Source organism: Polypterus senegalus, chromosome 1, assembly GCF_016835505.1.
Source record: "Polypterus senegalus isolate Bchr_013 chromosome 1, ASM1683550v1, whole genome shotgun sequence".
Classification (NCBI taxonomy): domain Eukaryota; kingdom Metazoa; phylum Chordata; class Cladistia; order Polypteriformes; family Polypteridae; genus Polypterus; species Polypterus senegalus.
This window is the reverse complement of record NC_053154.1, coordinates 20,056,011-20,073,912: the sequence shown is the minus strand read 5'-3', so window position 1 is coordinate 20,073,912 and position 17,902 is coordinate 20,056,011. Positions and strand designations below refer to the sequence as shown.

General features: G+C 38.6%; 1 protein-coding gene across 2 annotated transcripts in view; it reads right to left on the bottom strand.

Moving 5' to 3' along the window:
• The window catches only part of mrpl23 (mitochondrial ribosomal protein L23), a 117,820-nt gene that overhangs the window by 86,075 nt on the left and 13,843 nt on the right, over positions 1-17,902 (bottom strand). For both annotated transcript variants that reach the window (XM_039744535.1, XM_039744542.1), the window contains exon 2: positions 8,120-8,242. In XM_039744535.1, coding sequence (XP_039600469.1) covers positions 8,120-8,242 — 123 coding nt within the window. The remainder of the gene's footprint in view (positions 1-8,119; positions 8,243-17,902) is intronic.

The following is a 17,902-nucleotide window of genomic DNA, read 5'->3' as shown; positions in this document are numbered from 1 at the left end:
AAACCATCCACCTGAACCATGGTTGTCTCTTACAGTATTTCTGGCGCAAATCCACATTCAACTCATTTTCTACAGAACATTAGGAAATACAATTCGTGTTTTCAGATGACATCGTTTGGCACCACGGCTACTACTGAGGAGTCTGGCCTTATGCCAACATTTAAAATGCGGGGGCAAATCTATCATAGATTTGGGTCATTAATGCCGTTGCCTCATGAGAGCCACAAATTTTTCCTTTCCACTCAGTGAGCGAAGCCACTGGGTAATCTGCTAGTATGCAATAAGAAAAAAAAAACCATGTCTCTACACGCATCTTTGTTAACACCTAAACGAGTTTTGATACCTCCTGGTAGGACTAAACTCAGAAAAGGGTATTAAAACAGGTGAATATTCTGAATAGCTGTTTGGAACAAGTTTTCCTTTCTACAACTCAAAGTACAAATTAACAGACCCTTTCATTCACTGAAATAAATGTATTAACTATATAACATACCCAGCGAGGAGATTGCGACTATCCTCATTGTGCCAAGTATCACAGTTCTCTTGCAGGATTGATTTATTCATGCTAATCCGAGACCAAGGCTGCGGGAAGAGGGGAGGGTGGGGGAGCGTGAAGTCAGGAGTGAGGAGTTGGGCAGGGCCTTCCTCACTTGCGCGCCAGCCTTCGTTTGAGTCGGTTTACCTTTTGCGACCTGCTGGAGTGATTGTTTATTGGTCTTTAAAGTTTGTTCTGTTTCACTACTATGCGGGCGAAGCTGCGTGGGACACCTAGAACTACTACATACAGTAATATAAATAAAGTTTTACTTTTAAAACTATTTTTTTATCCATTTTTTAACTAGCCAACGCCTGCTGTAGCATATGGCGGTGTAAGAATAGGAACGGAAAACGGTGACAAAGGAATTCAGAAATCAAGAAGAAATAAATACTTCTTGAAAGACGCAGTGTGCATGTAGAATTTCCGGCCAAGTAGGATTACATGTGAAAGTGATACATAAATCAGGCTTTCAGAATTTACGTACTATGGCCATGGCATCCTAATAGTTTTGTTGCATGTATCTTGGACTTCCTGGAAATGTGGACGGTATTATGATCATTTTGCCTACACGTACGTTATTTTCAGCGTTTGCTTGTAGTGCGTCTGTATTCAAACACTGTATTGTTCCACGCGCAGATCTTGTTGATGTAATCTGAGATAGTTGAGACACGCGCCCTCTGTTTTAACAAACGCATCTATGACGTACTGTTGGAATAGTTTGCCGCTGGATTGCAAAATACTAAATGTATTCCTCATTGCTAATCTGTACTCATAAAATTGGCATTGAGTAAGCCTTATTCGCTTGGCGGTTCTTTTATCGGGAACATGTTGTAAATCTTTGTGCCAGCCAATGTCTCCATAAGGGAATAAATGTGGGTAAACTATAGGATCGCAATTCATATCGAGCAAGGAAATCTGTTTACAGGAGTTGCGTATGGGATAGATGCAAATGTTCCTTTCGGCAGGCGTTTCACCATCTTCTCCAACGAAAATCGCTGCAATGTCAGAGCATTCTTTCGTCGTAAATCCCGCCTAGGGTTTTCCTTGAAACCCATTCGTACAAATGCTGTTGGATTGGACTGAGCGATTTCATGCACGTGTTTGTATGATTTAGCTAAGGGGTTGATGGTTCTGAGCATGGAATCTAGCTGGAGAAGTACATTTTCGCTGCATGCACAGTTTGCTTTATTTTGTAAGCGTACTGCAGTAGCTTGCGCTGTGTCAAAAACATACAACTGTCCATATCCTGGAGAGGTACAAGTGTTAGCGTATAGTCGAGAGATTTGGTGATAAATTTGCTCGTGTATTTTAAAACAGTATGGTCCGAGGTCAGGAGGTTGAGTTATCCATGCACCCATGGAAGCAAACGCTAGAGAAGAGTTGTATTCTCAAATATGGTCACGATAATTTTTAGCTTCTGATGTTTACTGTGCAAGAAGCTGTTGTAAATACACAAGTGGGTCCAGCAAAGGTGTTTAAGCTACTTTACTGTTGTGGCAGCACCTCGAGTACTTGTTGGATGTATTACACTCAGCAGGCCAGTATAGTGCATGACATGGAAGACGACCAATAGGAATCGAGAAATTAAGTGTCTGCTGCATGTGGGCAGGACCGGTTTTGAAGTGGAAGCAGGATGAACCAGAATAGAAATATATATATAAGAGATTAGTTAGATGTACATCGATTGAAAAGTCAGTGGGGTGAATGGCCACATTAATAACTCATAATCTAAAGAATTAATAAATGAATTTTACTTTTACAAAAAAATATTAAATTGCTTGATTTTTACTGGTAGAGACCATACAAGAGGTAACTTTTGTCAAACAGCAACTTCTAGCAAAAGCTACGCAATGCATTACTTAACCAAATTATGCATAATACTCCATCAAAACATTTCAAAGTATGTTCAAGACATACTTGCACCTAAAACATAAACCTTGCACAAATAAAAAAAAAAAAAACGCCTGAACATAGGTCCTGTTGTTGGAAAAGCTCTAGAAGCTTTATGGCCATGCTAAAGAGGTTTCAGCAAGTGCATAAGAGGGCTCTTCTACATAGTTAGACAAAGAGAAAGAAACTATGGGCTAATTTTACATCACCTAGAATAACATAGCTGACTATTGTTTAATCTTCACATAGTGTTTTGTTTCCAGATTGATTACTCTTTTGCAGTTCTTCATTGTGATTTACCTTTGATGCACATTTTATCTACTTACCTACCTAGGTAAACTCTCGAAGAGTAAGAGAGAGGTCACCACTGACAAAGACGTTTAGGTCTTTTGGGAGTGTGGTGCTTAGAGGCAAGTCCGACTATGCTAAGCTGGTACTTATCAACCACCTTCATGAATTCAGGATCCTCCCTCACCATAGACGTAATGTTCCATATCTGCTATGCCTGGGTCCTTCCAAGGCTTACCCATCACGTGATTTAGATGTATGGTTGTCTGGAAATACCTGTATATGTGATCCCGATAGGGTTAACCATGATGAACCCCGGGGGGAGTCCATAATCTGTCCCTCTTGAAACTTCTGCTTATTTCTTGTCTGGAACAGGAATACCTTGACCCATTTCTGACAAGATAGATAGATAGGATAGATAATTTATTAATCCCAAGAGGAAATTCACATAATCCAGCAGCAGTATACTGATACAAAAAAAAAAAAATATTAAATTAAATAGTAATAAAAATGCACGTAAAAGCAGACAATAACTTTGAGTAATGTTAGCATTTACTACCCTGGGTGGAATTGAAGAGTCGCATAGTGTGGGGGAGGAACGATCTCCTCAGTAAGTCAGTGGAGCAAGACAGTGACAAAAGTCTGTCACTGAAGCTACTCATCTGCCTGGAAATTACAATGTTCAGTGGATGCAGTGGATTCTTCATGATTGACAGGAGTTTGCTTAATAGAGACCACTTGCCAGGAAGCTCACATATTCTAGTAGGGCACAGCCAAAAAAGAATGAATATATGACAAGCAATATTGGAAACAATAATGAATTATCCCATATGTACAAAAAACAAAACTATTTTTAAAAAAGTGTAAAAAATGCAAAACAATATTAAATCATGTCCCTCTGTATAATGTACTTCTTTAGTAGCTTCCTCTTTATTAGCTGACATAATTTCTCAGGTACTGTTCAATATATCTCTTCTTATGACATCTTTCTGCCAAGTTGACAATTTTTTTTGTTGTTGTAAGGTGTTTATGAACAATACATGAATTTTAAAGCTAAAAAGTTAAAATTTTAAACACAGTGACTCAGTGGATAAAGCATTAACACAATACTCTCATTTCAGAAACGTGTAATATTAACACTGTGGCTTTAAATAATACTGTTAGTTAATTATATGCAAGAATTTTATTCAACCTGTAACTGGTGAATAAAACAAAAGGTAAAGTATGTTAGTTTCACATCTGTACAGCATGTGAATATCCATTCTACAAAGAAATACATTTTCACAACTAATAAAAAAAAATTATTTGTAAAAAGGGCTTTCCTCACCAACATTATTCTTAAGAGGTTCAGTTTTTAATTTAGTAATATAGATGAGTAATTTGGCAACTCTGATATGTTTCTCATCACTTTTTAAACAAACATCTTCCTGGACTATAGGTTACTCACCAGTGTCCATTTATGGTGCTATTAGTGGTTGACAGAAGAGAAAAACTAAAGCAGAAGGGAAAAAAGTACATTCCGTTATAGAAACCTGAGACAAACATTTCAGAAGGAATTTGAATGCCACCTGCTGGACAACAGAAGCAATACATCCTCCACTTAGGAATGACAGGTAGTTTAAAAAAAAAAAAAAAAAAACTCAAGACAATTCAAGGAACATACTGTATTTTGGATGGTATGCTTCTTAATTGCAACTGGTAAATCAAAACATTCTTATCTAAAAATATAAATTATGTGCTACTTTTAATTACACAGGACTATTTAGGATAGCATATTTAACATGTGCTTGCCCCTTGGGTGCAACAAAAATATGCTGGTGATTTGGCATAAGATTGGAATACCACGTCATTAACGACAAACTGTTTCAAATGTAGAGATTGCTTTATGGAACAAGTCAGTTAAACATTAAAATCACGAACTACTGTTGAATAACACAACAAAAACAGTCACAGAACTTTTAATCATATTTTTTGACACATTACTGAACAGTATAACATAAATCATGGTTTCCTATTCAGATAAAAAAAATTTCAGTCTGTTTAAGCTTGTTTAGTTAAACTTGCATTCTGAATAAAAGATTAACAAAGTTAACAGTTTTGTTAGCCTTGTCATTCTGCCACCATGGGAACACGGATAGAGACTCAGAATAAACGTAGAAAATCAAAAAATGTTCATTCACAACATAGCTAAATATTACAACAATTTGGCATATTTTAGTCATAAAACAATATTTTAGTTGTTATGAACAATTACAGACATACTTCAATACAGCAATACACCAATAACACTATGTACTAATTCTGAGATTAATGTCTATGTTACCAATGATAAAAATAAATAACTAAAAACTATATCTCTTACCAATACCGTCAAGGATACTGCAGAATTATAGTGTAATATCATTGAAGATTTCAATTTTACAAATTATTATGTGGGTGCTCCAGGAAAACTATAGGAGTGGTAGAAAAATCAAAAAGAACAACAAAAAACCCACTTTAAGTCTGAAAATGACATATCCTTGGCTCTTTTACTAAAAAAAAAAAATCAGTATGTGGAAATAACCACAGACAGTAGTGAATTAATTGAACGCTGAAAAGAGATGACAACTCTGCAGTATTACCGCAGTGTTCCACACAAACCAAGCTGCTTTTAGAAAAGACTCTGATTCATAGCATATTTGTTGGAGAAAGCCATGCCAAACAGCTAAAAGGGTCTTACAGATGAACTTCCACTTAGTTAAATGACGAAAAATGTAAAACAACATACAGAATGCTGACATTTCTTGGTTTGAAACATGAAAAAAAAAAAAAAACATTAAACATAATATTCCAGAAAGTCTGTACCACAACAGGATTGCTTATCATCATAACCGTTCCATACAGGATGTCATACATAATAACCTTCATACTACACTGACACACCACCATAACAAAAAACTGAAATGCCAGAGTACTGCATATAGACTAGCACCCAGATGGGAACAAACCACTCAGCTTAATAAACTCAATCTTACTCTCCTAGATTCTCCAAAATAACATTGAGTCAACCTGATGACTTCCTAAAGTCATACTTGCAACCACACTACCTGGACATTAATCCTAAGTACCTATGGCTATTTGGAGTGAAACTTCTAATACCTCTTAGAAATTTACCCTAAATGAGTTTCCAACTATTCTCCTGTCGTCCTGATGAAGACTTAATTGTAAAATAACATTGGGGATCCACTTCACTAACTCCCTTTATTAATTTTTAAAGAGTTCAATCATGTTGCCTTTGGATCTCTGTTTGCTTAAACTGAAAATGTTTAACTTGTTCAACCTCTATCCATAACACATCTCTCTCAGTCCCAGTATCAACCCAGTCTCTTTTTTTTGGAATATCTCTAGCACTGCTGTTATTTTTGTTTACATGGTGACCAAAACTCTACATAGTACACCTGATGAGGCCTCAGTTGTCTATTGCATAGCTTGAGCATAAGCGCACTTGACATAAGGACAAGTCTGCTGTGACATTCAAGTTCTTCTCATGAGGTACACGTTCACGTTTCAAACCTCACATTGTGCATTCACACTTTACTTCATGTAATACCTTACATTTATTAAATGTCAGGTGCCACAAATCTGACCAAGCCTTTATGTTACTCAGTTGACTCAATATTGATTGAATCGATTCTAAGTTATGTGCCATTCCTCCTAATGTAGTATCATCTGAAAACTTGACCAGCCTGTTGTTTATATTCTTATGCAGATTGTTCACACTTGTTATAAAGAGCAGCTGTACTATTATTGACCCCTGAAGGACACCGCTTTTAACATCACCTAATTCTGATAAGGTTTATTACACAGGAACCCTTTGCTTACTGTATTTGAGCCAGTTTTGCAACCATCTAAACTCCTTGCCCTGAATTCCCACTTCTTTTAGTTGGATTAGTAGTCCCTATAGTACCTTATCCAATGCCTTCTGAAAATGAAGGTAAAGAGTAGGTGCACTTCACTGCTTCACTGATCAAATGCTATTGTTGCTTCCTCATTGAATTCCAGTATATTAGTGTAATGCAATCCCCTCCATTTGCACTCATGTTAACCAGATGCTAATAAAGTTATTCTTGACATTCATTGCCTCCATTAATGTACTAGTGATCTATGTAATTTAAGTTAAGCTGACTGGTCTATAGTTACAGCCCAATCACCCTTTTTATAGAATAGGATATTTTATTAGCTTTCAGTCCCTAGGAATTCCCCCAGTGTGCATAGACTTTCACCCAAAAAAAAAAAAAACCCAACACACACACATATCAAGGGGTTAAAATTATGCGTTCACTAACATTCTTAACCACTATACGATAATTATTACCAGATCTTGTTAATTAATTTATTTTGTTTCAGCCTATTTAATTTAAGCAGCACTTCACCTTCTACAGTTTTCAAATCACAAAGAATTTCCACACCATGGCTAGGAATAGTACACACTAGCGTGTGTGGGTAGGCAGCATCACTTCCTTCGTTGTGACCCTCAACACAGGTATTCTAGAGGGTAGTGTACAGAGGCTCTTGTTATACTCTTTGTTCACTTATGAATGTGGCCAGACAGCACTCCAACTCTATGATTATATTCACTAATGATACCACCAAATATATGCCTGATCACAAACAGTTATGATACAGCTTACTAAAGAGAAATTTTCTTTCTAATACAGTGCCAGGACAATAATCTCTCCCTCAGGACAATAATCTCTCCCTTAATTTTAGTAAAACAAAGGAGTGGGACATACAGTTCATGAACCACGAGGCAAAACCCATGCTTACTTTGCATTGTGAAAAGATGTGCCTTGCTTAAGAAAACCTCAGATGACTCCAACTATGTTTAGCAAATGGAGTATTTCCATACTGCCTACATAGTATAATGATACAGTTCCTGATCAGCTCTGGACCACGGTGGTGAGGTCAGCATAGATATTTAACTATGACAGCTCTGTTCTGTCCATGATAATGCCTTTGTATTATTAAAGACCATAGTTACCCTGCAGAGTCACAATCTTTCCTTCTTCATTCTAGTAAAATGTACAGGACCATTTGATTCAGGGACAACTTTTACCTTCAGGTCACAAATCCATTCAAAACAGCTGCTAATATTGACAAATGCATGAGTACAGCTGATGTGTATCTCTTATAAATCTATTGCTTGATGTTATTTTTAATATATTTTGGATTGTATTTAGCTTCATTTGTTAGTATAATACTACTGTCACCAGTCTGTGTAACTGATCTGCAAGGCACACACAAGTATTTCACGGCAGTCTGTACACATGGCAATAAACTAGCAAATGTACATCAGAAGTAGGCATATATGTTCAAGAAAACACAAGCTGCAAAAAATAATTATGTTGTTAAAATATTACTTACTCCAGTGGGATTCTAAACTGCACAGTATCTGGTGGCTGCTCCTTTCTAGGTCTTACTAAGGACATGAAGAAATTGGTTCTAAATATTCGCAGCTGGGGATTTCCAAGCTGGTATATTGGATATCTATTTCATGGAAAAAAATAAGAATGACATGAACACATCACAAAAGCAGAAACATAAAACACAGATCATTGAAGGTTAGAATTTTGATATATATGTAAATTATTAATTTTTTTTTTTTTTTTATCAAAATACCGTTGCTAATATTATCAGAAAGTGGTTCACCAACTACAGATAGAGGGTTAAACAGCCATCATTTTCTTTGAAAAATGTTCTCATTACAATTTGGTACAAAATAAACTACATACATGAGTTAAAAACAATGTGTTTAAGAATAAAAAGAAGGAAAAAAAAAAAAAATCAATCCATTAAATTTCTAACCTGCTTGCTCAGATCTGTGAATGCCTATCGCGTTTGCACTGTGTTACAGGATACAGTCAAACACAGCCCTACACACACACACACAGTGTCAAATTCAGAGTTGTCAATTATCTAATCACATTAATAACTAATCAATTGTTATCAATATTACTGAAAAGAAGTTCACAACATATTTTATTATTGTGTTAGCTAGCTAAATATGTTAGACGAACACCTACATTACTTTAATGAGAGAACTAAAATACTGTATACATGAATGAACAACAGAGAAGGAAGCTAGCCAAATTAGCCAAGTTGGCAAGGAGTATACAAGCACTTTAAAATAACAGCTTCTAATGACACAGTTGACTACAAAATTTGCAAAACCAAATTCATGCAGCACAGCTGTGTGAGCCCCTTGATAGAAAGCACATTAGATCCATGATAGAGGATGAAGAAGGCTAAAAATGGTAGGCTAGTATTGTTAATAGTTCAATCAAATACAAGTGGCAAAAAGATAGTCCTAAACCAGTGGAATTTTCAAGAACAATTACCATGTACCTACAACAATATAACTGTACTCAAACCAGGGCCAACAAATACTTGTTGATTCATAAGCCTAGCACAGCATTTACGCAATTTGTTAGGGGGATGTATGCACAACTGAGTACCGGAAACAACATGTCTAAAAGAGCACAGGAGCAGAAGTACAGTATATAATGAATCAGTAGCTAACATTCTACCTAAGTCTCCCTATAAGAAGATAAGTGAAAAAGAGAGTTTTCCTAATCACGGTGAATGCAATATTTCAAAAACATATACTTTAAATTTTACAGGAATTTATAGAGGCAATCTTAGCTCCTTTGTGTTCCTGAAACCTTTAAAAACGAATCCATGTTGCAGGCCTAGTTCATCAGGCGCAGAGAGGAAAAATTACAAAATACAGTTGTAAACATAAAAGAATTTAGAGGTTTGGGAGGGATTGGCCCTCTGCTGGTACTGTACTAGTGTCATTAGTGTGTGAGTGACAAAACAGGTTATAATTTCACTGTACATAATAATTTGAACCTGGGTGGCATTCCTAGACTTTTGCACAGTTTAAAGCTTTACATAACTTCTTGTTTTCTATGCCAGAAGGAACAGAAGAAATCTACATATTACATAAAATAACATGTTATATTTTTAATCATCAAGGTGCAGGAAACTGAAGATCCCAATTCTCAAAAAAAAAAAAAAAGTTTTTCATATGCAACCCAGACTGACAACACTAGCATTCCAAGTGGGAATCAAATTTTTATTTTATTATTGCTTGAATGACACATTTACCTAATTTGACTTGTAACTTTTGAGATATAATTGATTATATTTATTCTGTTTTACCAATTGCAGCACAGGCAGGGGAAATGACTTGTCCATGGTCACACAGTGTCAATAGCAGGATTTGAACCCACAACCTCAAAGTTTGAGCAGCTACGGTCCAAAGACCCAAGCACTACAGCACACTGCCTACCTATCAAGAAGTAGCTCAACAGTTTAAGTTACTAAACCAGTGCCATCTCCCACTCTTATTGCAGTCCTAGCTCTGACAGCACAAGGATAATGGACAGTTGATGACTGAAGTCACTGAATACTTTGCAGGGATGCGTAATGCCAAGGATAAAAAAAAAAATCCCTTTCTTTAGTGGAAGGCTAAGAAAGCTAATGACCCCAACTTGTTCAGGTCACAGAAGGTGATCTCTGCAGCAGACAAAACACTGTAGATTAAAAAAAGAAAACCAACCTCAGCAAGGAATTTTAATATGGCAACATTTCTACATTACAATTTTATGCTCTTATAATACCACTTTATCTCCGCAGTCCAGTGTCTGAAGCTCAGTATGTGCATTTTTCCCTACTATTCATTATTTCTGAAACTTTCCAGCAGAAACAAAGTAAAAATCCTGTTGCTATGCTACTCGCATTATATACATACATAAACACATAGGCTTGTCTCGGGTTACAGCTGTCTCAACCTATAGCAATTCTACACATATGAATGAGCACATAAAACCCTAACATCCATCCATCCATCCTTCCTTCTTTTTCTCTTTCCCACTTATCCAAAGCAGGGCCACGGGCACTGGAGCATATCCCTGCAATCATAGGGTACAAGGCTGAAACAATCCATGGATAATTAACATCCAACTTAATAAATCAAATATCTACTGGAATACTAGATTGTATTTTCTTAAATAATAATTCAATAAAGAATCTTTTCTAGGTACTACTTTAACCAATCGCAAAAAAATGAACTATAATTAAAAAAAAAATGTATAAAAACAAATTCAAATGTAACATTTAGAAAAGTGTAACTTGTTTATTTACTAAAGTACCAAATACAGTGAATCTACATCGATTAATATGCCACAAGAAAAGAAAAAAGGGCAGAATTATATTCCAAGCAGTAGCTCATTGCAAGGGAAGCCTTTATATTACAGATACCTAACGTAATTACTGTTCATTGTTCTAATTAGAAAGTGCATGTTCAGAAGCAATTCCTTCAAAAACTGCCTGCACCACAACAAGTCAACATATTTTGGTTGTATAATAGTGACCCTTCTTCTGCTTCAGGTGTTTAAAGCATAGGTTTTCTTCAGGACCTAACATAGTGCACAAAAACAACCATGACATTTCATTTATACAATGCTATTAAATACGGAATTTATAGAATAAAAAAAACTTATTATGAAACTGTTTTTTGTATTTTGTAAACTAAAAAAAGACAAAAAAATAAGACAAAAATAATCAGCTTTTGGCTGCTTGCGTTATGATCGTCACAGCTGGGGCCTCATGCATAAACGGTGCGTACGCACAGAAATGTTGCGTAAGAACGTTTCCACGTTCAAATCGCGATGTATAAAACCTACACTTGGCGTAAAGCCACACACTTTTCCACAGTACCTCATAGTATGCAAGTACTCTGTTCGGTTTTGCAGACTGGCGGCCCCCAGCGTCAAAGCAGTGCTACTGTTCCTGTGTGGTTACTCTTTATTTTCCTGACGCGGCTTTATAAATACACAGAAACTAACCGCATATTGTTGATTAGTGCAATGCATCCGATTGTAATTAACTCGTAACAATATAATGGTCCAGGGAACAGCCATAGTATTCCAAATACCATAACTGCTTTAGCGTTGTTACTCTAACTGCACCATCTTCTTCTTTTTCTTCTTTCAGCCTGCTCCATTTAAGGGTTGCCACAGCAGATCATCTTTTTCCATTTTAATCTCACTGCACCACTCGGAGTATTTATATCACTGTATCTGAGAGGGGAAATCACAGCAGCAACTGATCAAAAAGAGAACTATCGGTATACAGCATCAAGCCCCCACTGCCTCAGCCACGGCAAAATGTTTCAAAGCCTTTCCTGTATGGACCTCGCAGTTCAGAAACAGTTTCACCCCAAGAACTATAAACGCACTCAATCAATTGCTCCTTGTAGAACTGTTTGAAAGTACAATTACCCCACTGTAAACTTGCACTACAGTTGTAATATTGCACAACCTGCACCACTTTATAAAGCACGGATTTACATATGATGACGATATCATTTGTAAGATATAATCAACATATTTTGCTGCATTTCATTATACAGATAAAACTTTAACTTCATTTAAATAATCTGTATTGTTAATAATTAAACATGTGAGGACACGGTGCCGCAGCACTAGCAAGTTCATGTATTGTTAATGCCTTACACTGTATATTTGCTGAGGCTGGCGCAACACTGGAAGGATAGATGAATAGAATAATTAAACACGTACTACGAAGATATTTCAATGTTCCTTAAAAGTTTTGAAGAATCGTCGTTGTAAGCTTACAGATGGCTTAACGTTTATTACAGAACTGACGGCGATTGGGTATTTGTGGAAAGAAAAGTAAGGACAGGAATTGAAGGTTAGTACATTTGAAAGAGACAGGATTGCTACAATAAATTATTTTATCGAAGGTCGCACATGGCGCAGCAGCATCTTGTGCGAGACATGAACAATCACTGCGCCAAAATGTTCTTAATAACGTGCTTTAACTCCTATCATCACGAAAATGATACCACGCATACATCTCAGTATTTTAATTATTCAAAGAGCCGCAATATCACGAATGTAATGGATTTTGCGTCTTGTCGGAGAAAGAGAAAGAACAGAAGCACGTAGTGATTCACACACAGAGCACATTGAAGATCAAATACAAAACAAAGCATTTAACATGCTACTTTAGTTACGATGGGATTTGAGAAACTAGTAAATTAAATGATTTTAAGATGAAGTTTATGATGTTCTACTTTAATGACAAAATAAACTACGTGATTAAAGTGGAAATTTCGAGATTAAAAATGACATTTTGTGCTTTTTTTACCCCATTGTGTGCCTATTTTTTTATTTGTACCCTAATAAGCTCAGACGGTGGGCTACAACTCGCTTTTTCATGGCAACTTTTTTATTTTGGCACTGTGCAACTTTGTGAACTCGAGCTTTCGAGTTTCTCCGACACACTGTGTCACTCGATCAACTTCCTTTTGTTGATTATACCACTGTTTAAATCAACAAATAGTATGTTTTTCCTTTGCCTCCACTCGGTATTCGCTGAAATTCTTATATTTTCCCCCGTGCTTTTCCAATTGTCCTTTTACAGAAGGCTGAGCTTAAGGGCAATTTATATTGATTTGCATATTCAAAGATTCTGGGAGGAGTTGGGGCAGGACAGAAGGCGCGTGCACGAGCGTTACTTTTCACGCTGACCGGGATTTATGGAGCAGAAGAACGTGGAAGTTGGAGTACGCACAGATTCCTGCATCTAGATTTTTCTGTGCGTAAGCACATTTCGGCTTTTGTGCTTACATCATGTTATAGTGTGAATTCTATGCACAGCTTTATGCATGAGGCCCCAGGTCATCTGTTTCCATATCTTCCTGTCCTCTGCATCTTACTCTGTCACACGCACCACCTGCATGTCCTCTCTTACCATATCCATAAACCCCCTCTTTGGCCTTACTTTTTTCCTCATCTGGCAGCTCTATCATTTTCCCAATATACCCAGCATCTCTCCTCTGCACATGTCCAAACCTACGCAATCTCACCTCCCTGGCTTTGTCTCCAAACCATCCAACCTGAGCTGATCCTCTAATACACTCATTTCTAATCCTGTCCTCCCTCGTCACACTCAATGCAAATCTTAATATCTTTAACTCTGTCATCTCCAGTTCTGTCTCCCATCTTTTAGTGCCACCATTTCAAACCCAAACAACACAGCTGGCCTTACCAACATATTATAGACCTTCCCTTTCACTGTTGCTGGTACCCATCTGTTACAAATCACTCCTGACACTCTTTTCTACCCTGCCTGCACTCTCTTACACACTCCATTCCTCTGTACTGTTGAACCCAAGTATTTAAACTCATCCACCTTCGCCAGCTCTACTCGCAGCATCCTCACCATTCCACTGACCTCCCTCTCATTCACACACGTATGCTGTCTTGGTCCTATTGACTTTCATTCCTCTCCTCTCTAGAGCATATCTCCTCCTGTCCAGGGTCTCCTCAACCTGCTCCCTTACTCTTGTTACAGATCACGTTTCAGAGTTCAGAACAGTTGAGGAGGATCTCAAACATTTCACAATATATACTGTTGAATTAGTGAATTCCGAGACTATTCCAGATATTTCTAATTAAACCAATTCTTTAAAGCTGTTTTGGAAACAACATGTTTTTAAAGTTTGGTTTGTCAGTGAAGCAAATCAGTTAGATTTGTAATATTTGCATCATTAGCTGGTTAAAAAAAAAAAAAAAAAATTCAGGCTCAGAATTCTATGCAATGAAGGTAAACCACGAGTCATACTCAAGTTAACGGGTAATGATCCACTTTACATTTTTAAGCACAAATAATGCTGCCATCTAGTGGATGCAATAAAGTCATGTTGCAAAAAATCATTAATATTTTTATGCGTTTTTCCACTCTAAGTAACTCAATATTCATCAGTGTGGTAGAGCCTCCAACTAAAAACAAACTGAACCATTACTTGAATTGAGTAATACTGATGACAACTGCAAACTGGTCATCAGAATTTAACACAGAAAGTGTAATGCATGATACAGCATTGTATGACCAAACGGCCGCAATATCTCCGGTGAACTGTTCATCAGACATTACCATGAAAAGCAAAAACTAATGCATGATACTGCACTGTAAAACCGAACCATCATGATATATCCAACGAGTTGAGTAGCGTGAAACTTTAGCGTGGTGCAACAGAAGCGGCAGAACAAAAAGACAAAATAACTGGGGTCGACTGTAAAGACAAGCAAGACATTAGCCTCATGAGCACAGTTTTGGCTAGTTTTTCCTAGGGTAAACGCAAGGAGGTTAACAATGAATTTACTGCAGGGAGCAAATACAAGGGTATTGTTCGCAACATATTTGCAAGCAGTATTGGGAGTAACACATAAAAATAACACACATTACAGATACTTTTTATAGTAATGAGTGTAATTAAAAAGTATTACTGCATTACAAGTCAAGTCAAGTTAGGGAGAACGCACTGGTACAGTGCACTACTGCACCCACTACACAACGAAACAACTCGGAATCCCAGTTGGCAACCCCCCAGGCAGTCACAGAGTCCAGTCCCACCCTCCAGAAATGACCCTCTATCTGCCACATCCAGGTGTTACGTGGGCAACCCCTTGGCCTTGTCCAGCCACTCGAGTCCCCAACAATGAGGATCTTACAAGCTGGATCACCCTCGGGGAAACACGCCACATGGCAGTAGTGCCGTAACTGACGATCCCTCACAATGCAGGTAATGTGCCTCCATTTGGGACTCCATGAGCAACTGCTCTTTCGACACAAAGTCAAACCAACGGTACCCATGGATTTTCCGGAGAGACACAGTACCAAAGGAGTCCACTCTTTGTCTCAGGTCATTGGATAGCGTCCATACAACAAAACAGACTCTAAAGACTCTTTCTGCACAGATATTGAGAGTGCCACACACCCCTTTCCAGCAACCTCATGAGCCCCCCCCATGCTCTTCCAATCTGTCTACTGACTTCATAGGAAGAGTCACCAGAGGCATGAATGCCACTGCCAAGGTAAGTAAACCTCTCGACAATATTGACACTCTCTCCACAGACAGATTCACTGCTGATGGCTGTGCCTAAGAGGTCATTAAAGGCCTTGATGTTGGTTTTTATCAGGACACTTGCAAGCCCAAACACTCAGACTCCTCACTCAGTCTCTCATGCGCCCGATCACAGCCTCCATTGACTCTGTGAAGATCACAGCATCGTCAGCAAAGTCAAGACCCATGAATCTTTCTTCACCAACAGATGCCCCACAGCCGCTGGATCCCACGACCTTGCCCAATACCCAGTCCATACAAGCATTTAACAGAGTAAGAGCAGAACACACCGCTGACGAACCACAGAACCAACTGGGAAATACACAGAGGTTCTGCCTCCACTCTGCACAGCACTAACAGTACCAGTGTACAGGCCGGCCATGATATCCAGCAACCTCAAGGGGATCCCGCAAACCTACATGATGTCCCAAAGGGCAGCTTGATCAACTAAGTCAAACACCTTACGAAAATCGACAAAGGCTGCAAAGAAACTCTGCCGATATTCGCGTTTGCGCTCGATGAGAACCCTCAGTGCCAGGATGCGGTCAATGGTAGACTTCTTAGGTGTAAAACCAGACTGTTCCGGTCACTGGTAGGGGAGCAAGTCCCCCCGTGACCCTGTGTTAGTATATAGCGGGTTGGACAATGACTGACTGCCTGAATTTGCAAAGCCGTTGACTGCTGCTGTCAGATTAAAGCCTCCTTCATACTTTACTGTGTGAAGCTTGTACAAGGTCAGCAACCAAACACACGGATACTTGTGACAGACCCCTTGATCGGTGTGTTGATATTCTCCTTGTCAGTAGGTCAATGTCTCATAATAGTTTCACAGCAGAGGAAGTGAACTACTGATGGACTACTGATAGTTGTGCCAGCTATTATTGGCTTTAAAAGGAAAAAAAGGTGAAGATGGCATGCCGGACCCAATAATCAAAAGCAGCAAAGGGAGGGCAAGTATAATATTCTTGTAAGTGGGGTGACATACATGATGAACTGACACATTTCTGATATTTTTGCCTGTTTAGTCTCATTCAGCCCTCCGTTCATCATTCTGGAACCCATGTAACCAGCATCTCCTCGAAATAACTACTTTGGATACATGGTGGCGCATCCATACCGGTGCACAGTTAGGAAGAATTCAGTACATCTTGTACGTTGAAACTCAGCAGGTGTGAGCAGCAGAATGTCACAGTATCTGGACATATTTTGCCATGTAGTACTTGCAACCACAGCTGGATTTGAAAAAGAATGGAACAAAAGTTTAAGTATACACATTACCTTGCATGTGCCGAGAAGTGAATTTAAATTTGCCCTTTTTAGGTAACAAGGAGCTAGTCATAGCAGCACTGAGTGGTAAGGAGAGTAGCCCATGGGCTTTAGCAGCCTGGACATTTAAAAGCAGGGCTCTCTAGCACTGTGATTGTGTGCCCCCTTACACTGCTTGCTGTATGAGGGGGGGAATTTGCATTTTATAACCAAACTTCCCAGGGTATTCTCATACCCCCAGCCATGCCTTAGCTACCTGAGGAGCATGTCTCTGCAGATCTGGACCAATGCAGTTTATAGTAAACTATCGGATTTGGCTGTGATTATGGAGAGTTTATTGAAAGTTCATGGGTTTAGAACTTAAGTGCTGGGCAGTTTTTCATACAAAAGAAGAAAAAGTAATGCAAAAGTAACACACTTTATATAACTAATTACATGTAATAAAAAGTAATTAAGTAGCATATTTAGTTACCTCGATGCACAGCTTGGACTTGAACCAATCTCGACTTGGAGCCTGTGCATTGGGGTTTACCCCGGTGGATAAGAGGGTGGCCTCCCTCCGCCTCCGGGTGGGGTAGGGGGGGATGGCGAAGGGTCCTGACTGTTTGTACGTATGCGCCGAACAGCAGTTTGGAGTACCCACCCTTTTTGGAGTCTCTGGAGGGCGTACCTTCTGGGGACTCCCTCATTCTGCTGGGAGACTTCAATGCTAACGTGGGCATCGAGACGTTGTGGGTCGGTGGGGGGAGTTCGAAGACCTCTTCAATCCCACTAACATGCCTTCCAATGAGGAAGCAGAGCCTGGGGACTCTGAGGTGGGCTCTCCCATCTCTGGGACTGAGGTCACCAAGGTGGTCAAAAAACTCCTTGGTGGCAGGGCCACGGGGTCGATGAGATAGGCCCAGAGTTCCTCAAGGCTTTGGATGTTGTAGGACTGTCTT